This window comes from Chelonoidis abingdonii, chromosome 1 (assembly GCF_003597395.2).
Source record: "Chelonoidis abingdonii isolate Lonesome George chromosome 1, CheloAbing_2.0, whole genome shotgun sequence".
In the NCBI taxonomy this organism is placed as follows: domain Eukaryota; kingdom Metazoa; phylum Chordata; order Testudines; family Testudinidae; genus Chelonoidis; species Chelonoidis abingdonii.
In genome coordinates this window covers 324,346,905-324,363,981 of record NC_133769.1, presented here as the reverse complement: position 1 = coordinate 324,363,981, position 17,077 = coordinate 324,346,905, and the positions used below count along the sequence as shown (strand labels likewise).

General features: G+C 43.9%; 1 protein-coding gene across 4 annotated transcripts in view; it reads left to right on the top strand.

Annotated features, from left to right (window-relative positions):
• The window catches only part of PDS5B (PDS5 cohesin associated factor B), a 281,843-nt gene that overhangs the window by 211,103 nt on the left and 53,663 nt on the right, over positions 1 to 17,077 (top strand). For all 4 annotated transcript variants that reach the window (XM_032781999.2, XM_075061644.1, XM_075061643.1 and 1 more), the window contains one exon: positions 9,570 to 9,774. In XM_032781999.2, the coding sequence (XP_032637890.1) occupies positions 9,570 to 9,774 (205 nt within the window). The remainder of the gene's footprint in view (positions 1 to 9,569; positions 9,775 to 17,077) is intronic.

The window sequence follows — 17,077 nt, the reverse complement described above, 5'->3', positions numbered from 1 at the left end:
TGGAGAAGTACCAGGGCCTGAAAGAGGAAGTAGAGAGGATGTGGAAAGTGAAGGCCAAAGTGGTCCCAGTGGTGGTAGGAGCACTCGGGGCTGTGACTCCTATGCTGGGTGAGTGGCTCCAACAGATCCCAGGAACAACATCAGAGCTCTCTGTCCAGAAGAGTGCAGTGCTAGGAACAGCTAAGATACTGCGCAGAACCCTCAAACTCCCAGGGGAAGACACACACCACCCATGGGGGTGAGAGGGGAATTTTATATATATGTATGTGTGTATATATATACACATATGTGTGTGTGTGTGTATATATGAGAGACAAAAGCACTAAAAGGAAAGTAGCAATGGCACTAATTGGAATGAGAACAAAGAATACACAACTAAGGACCTAACTAAAGTTTAATATTCTAATTTTTAAAAAATGGAACAAAAAACCAAGTTGTATATAAAACAAAAATACATCATGATCTTCATTGCTATAAACCTTGTTCAGGAAGGGGATTTAGGAAGACTTTTTTGGTTAGATATGCAGCGGCATGGCCCCAGTCCATCACTCCAGCCGGGGAGCAGGGTAAGGGGCCACTCCCGGAAGCAGCAGCATGGCCCCACTCCTACATGTAGGGGCAAATGGGGATCTGCTCTGCATGCTGACGCTACCCCTGCCCCTGCTCCAAACACTGCCCCTGCAGCTCCCATTGGCCAGGAACTACAGCCAATGGGAGCTGCAGGGGCAGTGCCTACGGATGGGGCAGCATGCAGAGCTGCCTGACTGTGGTTCTGCATAGGAACCAGAGGGAGGACATGGCCGCCATTTCTGTGAGCCACGTGAGGTAAGTGCTTCCCAGAGCCTGCACCCCTGAGCCACACACCTGCCCCCAACCTCCTGCCCCAGCCCTGATCCTCCTCGATCCTCGACTGGAGCACCCTCCTGCACTGCAAACCCCTCATTCCCAGCCCCATCCCAGAGCCACACCCCCAACTGGAGCCTGCACCCTTTCCCACACCCCAAACCCCAGCCCTGATCCCCCTCCCACCCTCCAAACCCTTTGGTCCCAGCCCGCAGCACCCTCCTACACCCCAAACTCCTCATCCACACCCCAAAGCCCACACCCACCCAGAGCCCACTCCTGCACCCTGAATTCCTCATTTCTAGCCGCACCCCAGAGCACATACTTCCAGCCAGAGCCCTCACCCTCTCCCATATCCCAACCCCAATTTTGTGAGCATTCATGACATACCATACAATTTCTATTCCCAGATGTGGCCCTCGAGCCAAAAAGTTTGCCCACCCCTGCGATAGGCTTTCTGCATTCTTTCCTCACCACTTCCATTCTCTCACTTGCTGTCACCTTTATTTTTCTCACATTCCCACCTCTGTGTCATAGAATATCAGGGTTGGAAGGGACCTCAGGAGGTCATCTAGTCCAACCCCCAACAAAATAAACTGTGCTTTCTGTGCATGTTCTCCTTTGTGTAGAATTGTTCTGCGAACTTGTTAACCAAGTCACATTCCTTGCTTTCAGATCTGTCCTAAAAACTCAATTCTGCTTCATTTCCTATAAGATGTGAGTTTAAAAAAGGGGGTGGGATTTAAAAGTTAATGGAACCATCAAAATTCGAAAATGCCTTAGTCAGTAACAACAATCTTACCTTTGTCACTTTTGGCCCCTCTATCACTTTTCCTCTCCTGCTTTTTTGTCTGTTCAGACCTTCTCTTGTAGTGTCCTGTAGAGTGTAAACTAATTGGAGGCAGGCCTGTGGCTTTCATTTTTTCCCCTTAGGCTTCTAATCTACTTCTGAGGTTTGAAAATAATAAACCCCACACTTTACCTTGCCATTGTCCTCCACTTTGGCACTTCCTGCTTTCCTTCCCCTCCCAGCACATCTAACAGCAATTCTTTTTTTGATTGATAGTCCCTATATGAATTCCGCTGTGGGTGCGCATGTGTTCCACATGCCAGAAACTGGAAGATTCTTGCTGGTAGTTTGTTGGTTCATGCCTGCACTACTCATGTGCCAAACTGAAAGTAGAAGGGGTGGCCTACACTGACCTGCCTCTTCGGTTCCTTTCTACAGCCCCATGGTCTGAGGTAGAACCTCTTCAGTATCTGCAGTGTTTGCTAGCTTCTTCTGTGTTGAACTGTAAATATTTCTGAATAGTTTTTTAGATATTTTTTATAGTTAAATAAGCATAGTTTTTAGTAAATAGGGTCTTGGAGTTCTCCCCCGATATGCCCTTGGCCAGGCTCATATGGGATGACTAGTTTGTCCAAGATCCCAAGGTTTAAGAACTGCATTTCCTGCCTTCTGGCCTTCGCAGTCAGTGACGACCACATCAGGTGCCTCAGAGAAGCTCACATCCCCTTGAAGTGCACTGTTAGTCAACCCTTCCCAAGCTGAGCCTGTCAAGCCCATGAATATAGGCTTTGGAAATTCTTGATGAACTGTGCTATATGGTTCCAACTCTGGCCTGGCATATGCTCCTGTACATTAGGCAGAAGCACAAGAAGCACACCTCCAAGCACGACGATATCAGACTCTGAGGCCAATGGGAGCAGAGGTAAGGACTTCTCCAAACAATGGCATGAGAGAAGAGAAACACTTTCACAAGAAATGAGAGAAATCCCCCTCCAGGTCCTCATCCAAGAAGAGGGCCTCTTCTCTGCCATCTTCCATGTTGGATGAGACGACTCATCCTGGTGCAGACATGTCAGGAGTGCACAAGGAACATGATACGAGTCTCCCAGTTCTGAAGAGCAAGAGCGCCTGAAACTTAACTAACTGCAGGAGCAGGACCGTCCTTGGTACCAGTGAGAGAGAAACAGAAGTGGATGCCTCCTACATGAATGGTACCATTACACCATGGTAAGACAGGCACAAGGCCAGTACTGCTAGTCCTTGGGAAATAAAGGTGTCTGTTCCACCCACTTCCATCTGGAGATAGTTACATCATCCCTAAGGGCATTGCTGTCCTTTTGGACCTGGAATCCCCAATCTTGTCAGAACTGATCATGACAGGGGAAGTCCCCATACTATTTATCTAATGCATACATGCAAGGGTTAGTTGCTCACTGATAACCTCTGCTAGCTGGGGCATAACTATATCCTGGTACTGGCAGCATTGCCCTTGGAGTCAGAAGCTGCCTTTTTCTCTGGCAGGTCAGGTGTTAGTGGGAGAGCATATCCACTCCCATTGGGTCATGGGATCAGTCCAGACAGAGGATCTAGAGCTGGGGTGGCCAGCCTGAGCCTGAGAAGGAGCCAAAATGTACAAATGTACATTGCCAGAGAGCCACATTAATGTGTCAGCAGCCCCCCATCAGCTGCTCCCCCTGCTCCCAGTGCCTCCCGCCCACCAGGAGCCCTTCCTATCAGAGCCTCCCCCTCCTTCCCCACACCTTCTGATCAGCTGTTTCGTGGCATGCAGGAGGCTCCGGGTGGAGAGTGAGGACATGGCAGGCTCAGGAAGGGGTGGAGTGGGGGCAGGGCCAGTGGCGGAGCCAGGGTTTGAACAGCCAACACCCCCTGGCACATTGGAAAGTTGATGCCTGTAGCTCCAGCCCTGGAGTCAGTGCCTATACAAGGAGCTGCATATTAACTTCTGAAGAGCCGCATGTGGCTCAAGAGCCACAGGTTGGCAACCCTGATCTAGGCCTCTTAGACACCATCCCCATTGCATAGGAGAAATAACTCATGCACCTCAGGACTAGTGGTACGCTAGTCGCTGGGGACCACCTCAATTTCCTTTTGACCCCTTGCACTGACCTTTAGATTTGTGAGATCCATGCACATTATATCCCAAGTCTTTATGATCCTATCATGAATTCAGACAACTCTCCCCTCCCAGAGAGGAGCCTGAACTGCCTCAGGAATTAATAGAGGAAGAGGATGGATTGGATCCAAGGAAACCACCAGCTCTATTGATGTTATCGTCGTCATCCCCAGACAAAGTGTTTGCACCAGTCTTACCTTCGCCAGCTGATGGCTAAAGACAATTTCAAGACCTACTAAGGCGGATCACAAGCACATTCTGGATCCCTGTAGAGAAAGTATTGGTCACTCTTAAACTTCTGGATGTTCCCCAAAGTGTTGGCCCCCGCAAGGTGGCATTTCCCATTAAGGAAACAGTCTTAGAATTGGCCAAGATGGTCTGCAACACGCTGGCCATGTGTAACTCTACTCTTGGGGGAAAAAAATGGAGAGGTACTTCATGCCAGCTACAGGAGCAGAATTTTATTTACACACCCTGCTCTGAATTCATTAGTAATTCAAACTTCACTGAAAGAGGCAGACAGTGTCAGCTGACATCCACTCCTCCTAGTAGAAAAGTTAAACATTTAGACCTCTCGGAGAAAATTTGTTATGTGGAATGGGAAGCTGGTTGAAGTAAAATTCTCTCAGGCACTAATGTCAAAGTATCACTACATTAATTATACTAAACTTGAGACTTCACTGACGCACTTCCCTGGAGGATGGTCTGCAGTTCAAAGTGCTCATCACAGAAGGCAAACTGCTGGCTAGATCTTCTCTTCAAGCCTCAGGTAATACAGTGCATACAGCCTCCCACTGGCTGGCATCTATATCTTTCGGGCATTGTGGCCTTATCCTGCAGATCTCCCAAAGAAGTCCAATCCATGATGGAAAATCTGCCCTTTGAGGGAAACAGTTTGTTCAGTGAAAAGACAGAGTGAGTTGTTATATTCCCTAAAGGATTAAAGGGCAGTCTGTCATTCACTGGCTAACTACGCTCCAGAGCCATGGAGAAATACCATACCAGTTTGGAACCATACAAGCAGTGACCAGCTCCTCAACCCTTTTACCATCGAAAGGGTTACAAGCCACCCAGGACGGGGCAGAGGGTGTAGTGGAGCAAACATAATGTTCCCACTTCACCCTTCTTCCAACCCCAACCTCCCATTAGAAAGCACTTATGACAAGATCTTTGAGAGCTGCAGATCAGTCCATCTACCAGATATATCTGTTCAGGACTCCAGCACCGAATTTGGTAGCTGCCTAGCTCATTTTTGCCAAGCTTGGCATCTTTTAATGGCAGACAAATGAGTGCTGGAGATCATATATACTGGCAACACTACAGAATTTCTTTCCTTTTCCCTTCCAAACCTTCTTCCCCGTCTCTCTTCAGGGACTCGTCTCAGGAGAAGATTCTCAGTCTAGAAGAACATTCCCTGCACCATCTGAGAACAATAGAACTGTCCTGAATACAGGGGGAAGGTATTTTACTCAAAATATTTCCTAATCCCCAAAAAGAAAGGAGGATGGAAACTCACCTTAAATCTCATATGGTTGAATGTTTTCATCCAACGATTGAAGTTCAGGATGGTCACCCTGGCCTCAATAACTCACTCACTGAACAATAGCAGTTGGTTCTCCGTTGTCAATTTAAAGGATGCCTACATCCATCTTGCACACAGAAGATTCCTGAGATTCCCTGTAGATCATAATCAATAGAGTGCTCCCCTTCGGCTTTGTGACAGTTGCAAGTTTATTCACAGAAGTGTTGTTGAAAGCGGTAGCCACTTCTGCCGCCGGGACTCATCAGCTTTTTCACTGTTTCAACAACATGGTACTTAATCTTCTGTGTTCATTGGGACCTAAAGTAAATATTGAAGAGTCCATTTTAGTTCCAACATAGACTATATAGATTTTTATCAGGATGATGCTGGACTCTCAATGCCAAAATTTACCTACTTCAGGATAGACTCTAGTCCATAAAGGATCTAGTCACTCAGCTTCAGCTGAGTCCATAGACATCAGTTTGCACGTGTGTAGAGTGCCTTATCTGTCTAAGACATATGGCTTTAGTTACTTATGTGATATCCTTCATGAGACTTCACCATCGATGTCTGCAGCCTTGGTTAAGGGCAGTATGTATGCTGAGCAAACACATCCTAGACAAATTAGTCTTGCTCCCCCCAAGAGTGTGAGCTTCCCTCTCATGGTGGGAGAAGGAGGCTGTGTGCTTGTGGGAGCCCTTTGTACCTCGTCTACCTGCAAAGAGACTGATCATAGATGCTTCTTTGGTAGTATGGAAAGCCTATCTAGAGGAACATGTAGCCGAAGTTACATGAACCGCTCCCCCACAAGAGTCCCAATTGTACATAAATCTCCTGGAGCTATAGCCGTTCACAAGGCCTACAGATGATTTCTTCTGTTCATTCAAATCCTGAATGTCCAAGTCAAGTCAAACAATGTGACAGCAGTGTTCTAAATCAACAAACAAGGGGAAGCAAGGTTCACCCATCTTTGAATACAAGCAGTCAGTCTTTGGAACGGATATATTTATCACCAGATGGTCATCTCAGCAATGCATCTAACAGGGATATAAGTTATCAGACAGCCTCAGCAGGCACTTGCCTGGGACCACGAATGGGAAATACGCAATTTGGTGGTTCAGAATGTACTTAAACAATGGAGGTCCCCATCTTGGGTCTTGTTTGCATCTCAGGAGAACAAGAGATGTCCAGCCTTCTGTTCCAGGGGATCTCAAGGTCAGGGCTGTAGAGGAGACATATGTCTGGTTCTATTGTCAGGGCAACTAACATAAGCCTTCCCACCTATTCCACTTTTACCTTAGATTCTAAGAGAGAACAAGCAAGAGAGAGCATTGGTGATCCTAATTTGTTCACAGGTGGCATAGACAATTCTGGTTTTCCATCATTCTCCAGATGGCAACATATTCATGCATCCATATCCAGCTCTTCCCAGACCTGTTGATCTAAGACAAAGGCAAGATCAGTCATTCCAGTCCTGCATCCATACACCTAAATGCCCGGTATTCATTCATATGGGCAACAAACCTAGAAAAGACATGGTCAGAAGCAGTTCAATCAATCTATAACAGTTGTAGGGAAGGAGTCCACAAAAAAAATGCTACATGGCAAAATGGAAAAGGTTTTGTATCTGGTGTCAACATTGTTGGGTAACACCAGAGTATTCTGACATCCCTATCATCTTGGAATATCTCCTCTCCTTAAAGTCATTGGTCTATTTCTTAGCAGCTAAGTGCATTCGTAGGGAGCTATCAGCATCTGTCACTGTGCAGTTGACAACCACTTAATCTTCACCCATCCTGTTCTAGTACGTTTTCTAAAGGGCTTATCATTAGAACCTTTCTTACGATAATGAAATTTTACCCTGATTTAGGACCTCAGATGAGTCTTCTCAGCATTAATAAAGACTTCCTTTGAACACTTACCCAAATGTTCCTTTGCCCACCTATCAGTAAAGCTTGTCTTTCTGATGGCCATTATTTTCGCCAGAAGAGTAGGTGAGTTGGAGGTCCTTAAGACTGATCTGCCTTGCACAGTCTTTCATAGGGGCAGTGTCTCTCTGAGATTACACCCAAATTTCACCCCCAAGATGATCTCAGAATTCCATCTAAATCAGATTTTTTTTTTTTCTGGTGTTCTTCCCAAAGCTGCAAGCCTCCAGTGAGGAGAAGTGGCATCACTCTGGGTGTCCATCAACCCTTGACATTCTACCTGAAAAGGAATAAGTCTTTTAGGAAATCACCTAGATTGTTCGTATCCTTTTTGGAACTTGTAAGTGATTCATCTCAAAGCCTATCCAAATGGATTTCAGATTGCATCATACTCTGTTACGAGTTAACGGCAACCACTCTCCCATGAGGGGTAAGGGACCACTTGACTAGAACACAGACTGCATCAGTAGCCTTGCTCCAAGAGGTTCTTTTCCTGGAAATTTGTAAAGTGGCAAGATGGGGCTCTGTTCACACTTTCACAAGACATTATGCCCTGGTGCAGACTTCTGTAGCTGATGCAGCTTTTGGCAGAGCAGTCCTTCAATTAGTGGTAGAGCAGAGGTCCTTGCATGCTTTTCCTCAATGAATACTGCTTGTGAATCACCCATGGGGTAATACACGTAGGGGCCCTCACTCAGAGAAAGAAAGGTTGCTTGTCTTTAAAAACTCCAGTTACTGTAAGGTGTGTGGTCCCTTCCACTATACGCCCTCTTTTTTCCCTCTGATGCAGAGCATTGTCTAAGGTTTTCCATGGTAGAAACGTACTGGAGAGGCAGTCGGTTGGTCCACACTGTCTCTTATGCCCTTAGTTTGGAGCATAAGGAGGATAGGGGTACAGGTGCACTCCAACAGATGCTACTTGCAAGAATCTCCTGGTGTCCGACATGGGAAGCATGCATTCCTACAGTCTAATACAGATGGGTACCACACATCTTGAAGAATACTAGTTACTGTAAAGTAAATAACCTTTCTTTCTGTGCCTGGTGCTAGAGCAGCTAATATAGTTCAATGACTTGTGTTTCCAGGAGGTCCTACTGTGGATGCTCAATGGAACAGCAATCTGTATCACGTAGGTGGAATAAAAAGCTATACCTGGGTGTCAAATATTTCAGTTCAGACTTTCTACACACATTTAGAGTAACCCTTTGGTATTGGACTCCATTTCTTAATGTTAGACATTCAGTCCCACCCCTCTTTAATTCTCATCCTCTTCTTAGTGGCATCAGTTGAGTCTGGTCACAGGTTAGCTTGCCAGCTGACAAAGCCACAGCCCAATGGTGTTTCATAGATTAATTTGCAGGGAATATTCTAAAAGTGGAAAGATTATTTTTTACCCCTTGTTTAGATCAGAAAGCAGACCAATGGTCGGTCTTCTAGCAGTACTTCAGAGACTCACTGTGCTCCTGTGCTGGTTGGGTATATTTTTGAAACTGTACCATGTTATAATAAATTGTTCAAATTACTGGTGTGCTCTCCACATTTGATGTTCTAATTATGCACCTTTTGTTGTCTATTGCTGAATTAATTTTGCACTGTTTAACAGATAATATGACTTTTCATGTTATATTTCTAATAATTGGAACTACATTATCGTATAGTGAATTTTCAGGAACCGGGACTAAAGGGGAGGATATCTTTTGCCATTATAAAAATATTTTTAAACTTTTGTTGGACATCTCTTGACTACGCAGGAGAGGTAGAAAGCTTAAGTTAAGCAGAGAGATGGAGTTTGTCAGGTACTTTTCAGTGGCCTGAAAATCTATTTTGATTTTACCACTTTACAGTTCCACGTTGTTTTATTGTTTGTTTTATCTATCAATAAAGGCTTTATTACTTCAGTGGAACTCTTTATTTTAGGTCCTGATTCAGCAAGGTACTTAAACGTGCTTAAGTTTAAGTTTGCATGCAGTCCCTTTGAAGTCAATGGGAGGGAATGCTCATGTGCTTAAAAGTTAGGCACGTGCTTCTCAAGTGGGCCTTAAAAGGGCTTCAAGGTTGGACCTAAACCTATACTTGAACATTCTTCTTGTTCGAGAGGGGATTTTCTGTCCTTGAGGATACATTCAGTTGAATCCTAGTGAGTTCCGGGGGGGGGGGATGAAGAGATCTTCCTTTTCTACAGAATAGGGGGAATTTTATGGCTGGAAGGAGGTGGATTGGTTTTTTTTCATACATACCATCATTCATTTTTGTGTGTAACTTCTAAAAGTCTGTATTATGTGTAAAAATGCTGAATTTTTTGTATTTTGTATTTTTTTTTTTTTTTTTTTTTTTTTTTTTTTTTTTTTTCAGGATGAGTGTTACCAAGTTAGACAAATATTTGCTCAGAAACTCCACAAAGGCCTTTCCAGACTACGGCTCCCTCTGGAATATATGGCCATTTGTGCACTGTGTGCAAAAGACCCAGTGAAGGAAAGAAGAGCACATGCGAGGCAGTGCCTTGTGAAAAACATAAATGTGAGAAGAGAATATCTGAAGCAGCATGCAGCAGTGAGTGGTAAGAAAAAAAAATAGAAGTAATTCTCAGCAAATGCAAATATAAGTCTGCTAGCTTGTATGCAGACCCTGACTAGGCTGTAAAAATATTGATTGATTTTTCAGTAAATAAAAGGTAACTCTAAATTTGTAATAAATTTCACGTAAGAAATATCTCAGCTAATGAAATGTTATGCACATTTTACAACTTATTTTGCATAACACAAGTTGTTAAAATAGAGTATACTGTTACAAAATGAAGTATTACAGCCTTTTTATTGGGAGATGTTTGCTCAAAGTGAAACCTGTAAATTAAAATTCCAGAGCTAATGTAAAGGTATTGTTACATACGACAGCATTATGAACAAAGTGTTCATTTTAGTTCAGATTTACTTTAGATTTTAGTTCATTGGCTAACAGAAAACAAGATTAATGGTTTAAAAGCACATGGTGTCAAATTTGTCTGCCTCTTGTGCTGGTGTGTTCCAGAGCCTCCCCTCTAATCCTCTGTGTGTCCTACAATTGAAGTCTCCAGCACTAAGGGAATTACAGGGACTGGTCCTTCCCCCATACACCATGGCAGTTTAGTGCTTAATATGTTTTATGAATCATTACAGAGAGACTAATTAAGGTTGTAGCTAGTTTTCCATTATAATTCTAGTTTTGGCCCATATGCCTAATTTCACCAGAATTAAACAAACACGCATGAAAATGGCCATAATAATCTGTTTCCAATGTAGGACCTTTTTAGAAATTTTAAGGCAACTTGGATAATTTTAGATTTATTTAAAATATTTTTTTTAAAAGTTTCCCTTTGATTCTTTGATTGTCCTGTGACAAGCAAAGTCTTTTTGGCTTGGCCTAAGATTGGCTAAATCTGTTTTTCTGTGTGTTTCAGTGGCAACTGGTATATTAGACTAATTTAGGAAAATTTGGTGGATTAATAATTTATTATATACACTGGTCATGAAAAATATGAGTCCCATATAGGTATTGTAAACCCTACACTGGGCAAGGGGTTGCAGATTGTGCTCTTTGAGTTCTGTAGATTTCAGGGTGGGAATTAGTAACAAATGGATTCCTGCACCACAGCAATCATTGGAATGTTTTATAAACATAACTTTAGAAACCTAAAGAAATTCTAAGACCAGTATATTTAAGGCCATGAAAATATGTATCAGTAATGTCAGAGGAAAATGTTAAAATAAGTCTGTGGTTAATGAAAGCTAATCTGTTAAGAAATTAGAAAATGCAAAGCAAGATTATAATTTTAAAAAATGTACTAGTATATAAATCAATATCAAGCTCAACCAAACAGCCTTTGTTGGGCCAATATCTCCACCACACACCACTCAAAGTCAATGTGCACCCTGTACCACCTCATGCTTCTGTACAAGAGCATAAAAGGCAGAACAGCCACCACCATCCCTCAATTACCTTTTCCCTCCGAAACTGTAGTGGTGGGGTTTAGGCTAGATATTAGGAAAACTTTTTCATTAGGAGGGTGGTGAACCACTGGAATGGGTTACCTAGAGAGGTAGTGCAATCTCCTTCCTTAGAGTTTTTTTAAGGCCCAGCTTGACAAAGCCCTGGCTAGGATGATTTAGTTGGGGATTGGTCCTGATTTGAGCAGGAGATTGGACTAGATGACCTCCTGAGATCTCTTCCAACCTTGATATTTTATGAATGTCCAATCTGCTGGTTCTGAAATCAAGCTAAACTTCTTTGAAGTATTCTTCAAATCGTTAGAACCATTTTTGAGATCCTGTTTTGACTGTCATGAACTGATAACCAGCTTTATGGATCAAACTTTGTTTGATCTGACCCTCCCTGTTGCAGGGCTTTTTAAATGGTGGATTTGAAACCTGTGGGCTTGAAGCCCGTCGATTCTATGATGGGCTAATCCCTCTGTAAGAGACTCAGATGCTTACAGATTCACTGTCTGATACATGAGCTGGCCTTAGGTCTTGCACCAGGCCCAATGCTCTCTCCTACGATAGTTATTTCATCTAGGCCACATTTTCCTATTTTATTTATAAGTGGCACTGTGTCAAAAACCTTATAAAATCAAGATAAGAACATAAGATATCATGTCTGCTACTTTCCACCATCCGCTGGGCCAGTAACAATGTGAAAGAAGAAAATAAGGTGGATTTGGCATGATTTATTCTAGTCCAGTCTATGTTGGCTATTACTCATTACGCTATGAACTTCTAGGCACTTAAGACTACTGTGAAGAAGAGGCACCAATAAAAGACCCAGCACCAATATCAAAACTGACCCCAGCTTTTGACACTAAACCTGGTAGTAACATCTCAGGTGTTGAAGTCAAGTGCTTAAAGCTGACAGTCTGAGCACAAAGGCAGAAACTCAAGAAGGAACTGAGTGAGCTCCTGTGTGGGGACAGATATAGCAAAACCTTCAGAGTAAAATTATCCAAGCCCCACACAGCATCAAAAGATGGCGTCGAGGAGCATACTGCAGTGCAGCAGACTCTACCGCAGTGACCTCCATATTGATGTCGACCTGGGGGCATAAGACTCGTGCAAAGCCAAGTCCATTGTTGGCACCAAGATGTCTGTCAGCACCAGTACAGAGTTAGTGCGTTGTACGTTGATGCCGTCCCTAGAGGAAATCTACTCCTCCGGGTCTTCACCAGGACAGACATTATTTTCCATGTCATCCACCAGAGATCCTTCCCCTCTCAGGTGTGCAGTCAGTGCCATTGAAAGACCTGCGGTCCTCAGCCACCACGGGCCCACCAAGCCTGCTGTTGGTCCAGCCAACAGCATGGGGTTATCTGTACTCATACAGTGTGTCATGACTTTTTGGGAGTAATGGGCTTGTCTGCACAGACATCACGGAAGTAATCAAGGGGTCAGCAAACATGTGGACAAAGGTGATCTCATGGATATAGATTTTCAGAAAGCCTTTAACAAGGTCCCTCACCTTGAGCAAAGTAAGCTATCATGGGATAGAAGAGAAGGTCCTCTCACGGATCAGTAACTGGTTAAAAGATAGGAAACAAAGGGTAGGAATAAATGGTCAGTTTTCAGAATGGAGTGAGGTCAATAGTGATATTCCCCAGGGGTCTGTACTGAGACCAATACTCTTCAACATGTTCATAAATGATCTGGAAAAAGGAGCAAAAAGTGAGGTGGCAAAATTTACAGAGGATAAAAAGCTACTCAAGATAGTTAAGTCCATAGTAGACTGAAAAGAATTACAGAGGGATTTCACAGAACTGGATGACAGACCAACAAAATGGCAGATGAAATTCAATTTTGATAATGCAAAGTAATGCACATTGGAAATCATAATCCCAACTATACATATGAAATGATGGGGTCTAAATTAGCTGTTACCACTTAAGAGATCTTGAAGGTCATTATGGATAGTTTTCTGAAACTATCCATTCAAGGTGCATTAGCAATCAAACTAACAAATCATGAGGAAAGGAATAGATAATAAGACAAAGTATGATATTACCTCTATTTAAATGAATGTACGCTCACATCTTGAATACTTCATGCAGATGTGGTCATCTCATCTCAAAAAAGATGTATTAAAATTGGGAAAGATACAGAAAAAAAACAACAAAAATGATTAGGGATATGGAATAGCTTCAATATGAGGAAAGATTAATAAGACAGAGGCCTGGTCTACACTACACTTTTAAACCGATTTTAGCAGCGTTAAACTGATTTAACGGCGCACCCATCCACACTACGAGGCCCTTTATATCGATATAAAGGGCTCTTTAAATCAGTTTCTGTACTCCTCCCCAACACATTTCCTGTTTGCCCAGCGTGGAGCTCTGATCAGCACGGGGTGGCGATGCAGTCCCAAATCCAAAAAGAGCTCCAGCATGGACCGTACGGGAGATACTGGATCTGATCGCTGTATGGGGAGACAAATCTGTTCTATCAGAGCTCCGTTACAGAAGACGAAATGCCAAAGCGTTTGAAAAAAAATCTCCAGGCTACACAGTGCTGCGTGACAAGCGTAACGAAAGCCAAAGAATCAAATGGACGCTCATGGAGGGAGGGAGGGGGTACTGAGGACTCCAGCTATCCCCACAGTCCACAGCAGTCTCCGAAAAGTATTTGCATTCTTGGCTGAGCTCCCAATGCCTGTAGGTCAAACACATTGTCCGCGTGGTTCAGGGTATAGCTCGTCAATTTACTCCCCCCCCCCCCCACGTGAAAGAAAAGGGAAAGAAATCGTTTCTTGACTTCTTTCAATGTCACCCTATGTCTACTGAATGCTGCTGGTAGACGCGATGCTGCAGCAGTGAAGAGCAGTATCCGCTCCTCTCCCCTCCCTGGTGGCAGATGGTACAATATGACTGCTATCCGTCGTCACCATCAGCCCGTGAGTGCTCCTGGCTGGCCTCAGGTGAGGCTGGCTGGGGCGCCTGGGTAAAAATAGGAATGATTCCTGGTCATTCCCAGTAGATGGTACAGAACGGCTGGTAACCGTCCTCATCATAGCAACTGGGGGCTGAGCTCCATCAGCCCCCTCCCTTTCATGTGTAAAGAGAAAAGATTCTGTACTGCCTGGACTCATAGCAGCGGGATGCTGGGCTCCTCTCCCCCGCACCGCTTAATGTCCTGCCTGGACTGTCATAGCAGCGGGAGGCTGCCTCCCCCTCATTTTATCTCACTAACAAGTCAGTGTTTCTTATTCCTGCATTCTTTATAACTTCATGACACAAATGGGGGGACACTGCCACGGTAGCCCAGGAAGGTTGGGGGAGGAGGGAAGCAACGGGTGGGGTTGTTGCAGGGGCACCCCCCATGAATGGCATGCAGCTCATCATTTCTGCGGGATCTGACATGGAGCAGCTGTGCTCTCTGATACACTGGTTCTCTAGTACACTTGCCCCATATTCTAGGCAGGACTGACTCTATTTTTAGAAACCATAAAGGAGGGATTGACTCGGGGAGTCATTCCATTTTTGCCTTTGCGCCCCCAGCCGACCTCAGCCAGGGGCACCCATGATAGCAGCAGACAGTACAGAATGACAGATAACCGTCATCTCTCATTGCCAATTTACAATGGGCAGCAGACGGTACAGAACGACTGATAACCGTCTCTGCTATCATGCAAAGGCAAATGAATGCTGCTGTGTAGCGCTGCAGTAACGCCTCTGTCAGCGGCATCCAGTACACATACGGTAACAGTAAAAAAAAAAAAAAAAAAAGCGGGCTCCATGGTTGCCGTGCTATGGCGTCTGCTAAGGCAATCCAGGGAAAAAGGGTGCGAAATGATTGTCTGCTGTTGTTTTCGCGGAGGAAGGAATGGGTGATGACATTTACCCAGAACCACCCGCGACAATGATTTTTGCCCCATCGGGCAATGGGATCTCAACCCAGAATTCCAAGGGGTGGGGGAGACTGCGGGAACTATGGGATAGCTACGGAATAGCTACCCACAGTGCAATGCTCTGGAAATCAACGCTAGCCTTGGACCATAGACGCACACCGCCGAATTAATGTGCTTAATGTGGCCACGTGCACTCAACTTCATACAATCTGTTTTACAAAACCGGTTTATGTAAAATCAGAATAATCCCATAGTGTAGACGTAAGAGACTTTTCAGCTTGGAAAAAACATGGCTAAGGGGGGATATGATAGAGATCTATAAAAATCATGAAAAATAAAGAAGTGTTGTGCACTGATTCTCATAACACAAGACCTAAGGGTCACCACATGAAATTAATAGGCAGCAGCTTTAAAACAAACAAGAGGAAGTGTTCCTTCACACAGTGCAGAGTCAGCCTGTGGAACTTTGCCAGAAGATGTGAAGGCCAAGACTACAACAAGGTTCAGAAAACTTCTAGATAAATTCATAGAGAATAGGTCCAGGGTGGGAAGGGATGGTGTCCTTAGCCTCTGGTTGCCAGAAGCTGGGAATGGATGACGGGGCATGAATCACTTGGTTACCTGTTCTGTTCATTCCCTCTGAAGCACTGGCTTTGACCACTGTTGAAAGATAGGATACTGGGCTATATGGACCTTTGGTCTGACCCAGTACAGTAGAACCTCAGAGTTATGAACACCTCAGGAATGGAGGGTATTCATAACTCTGAAATATTTGTAAATGTGAACAAAACATGGTTCTTTCAAAAGTTTACAACTGAACATTTACTGTATACAGCTTTGAAACATTACTATGCAGAAGAAAAATGCTGCCTTCCTTTTTTTATAGTTTACATTTAACACAGTACGGTAGTGTATTTGCTTTTGTTGTTTTCTTTTTTTTAAATCTCTGCTGCTGCCTGATTGTGTACTTCCAGTTCCAAATGAGGTCTGTGGTTGACTGGCCAATTCATAACTCTGGTGTTTATAACTCTGAGGTTCTACTGAATGGCAGTTCTTATATGTACATTTACATAGCCTCCACTCAGCTCACAGGAAGTACCTAAGTTTCATGGTGGGACCCAATCATTACAATACAAGGTTCTGCCCTTCAGACTGTCCACTTCACTAAGAGTTTTCATTGGTGGTCATGTAGCACATTAAGGAAATGGGTATGTATCCCAACTGACTGATCAGGGACAGGACTCAGCATGTGATTTAAATAGCCTCAGATTGTGTCCTTTCACTTTTATCTCAACTGGGACTCCTTGTGAACTCTGAGAAATAATCTCACACCATCACTGAAAAGATTTTATAGGAACTTTGATCAGCTCTAGATCAGAAAAAGCATAACTGCCAAATGACAGGTTCCAGTCTCTTCAGCCCACCAGTATATGACCTACTGGCAAGATTATGACTGTGTTTGTGTCTGAGACTCTTAGAGCCCTAAATCAGCATACAAGTACATGCCACCACTTGCCAGATTTTACCTTCAACACTTATAACTGTGGCTGAAGTTCATGTATTCCCCCTTCACACATCACATGAACAGGATGATCATAATCTTATCTCAAGTCCTGTGAGAGCTTGCTTTGAGGAAAGGGTGACACCTTCTGTCCCTCTCTCCAACAGTAACTCTTTTCATGGATGCTGCAGAGCCGACTGAGATGTTTACTTGAAGCACCTTCAGATGCAAGGCACATGGTCTCAGGATGATTTGAAACTACACATGGATGTCTTGGATCTGAGAGTAGTCAGATTAGCCTGTATAGTATATAGCATCTTACCCATTCCATGCAACTCCACGGTTCAAATCTTGGTGAACACCACATTGATAAGACACTACATAACTAACAAGGAGATGCTCAGTCATCTCCTTTTTGCCAGGAAGCCTTCAAGTTCTGGGACATGATCCCACTAACTCTACACCTGTCAGGAGTTCAACAGTCAATTTCCTGAAT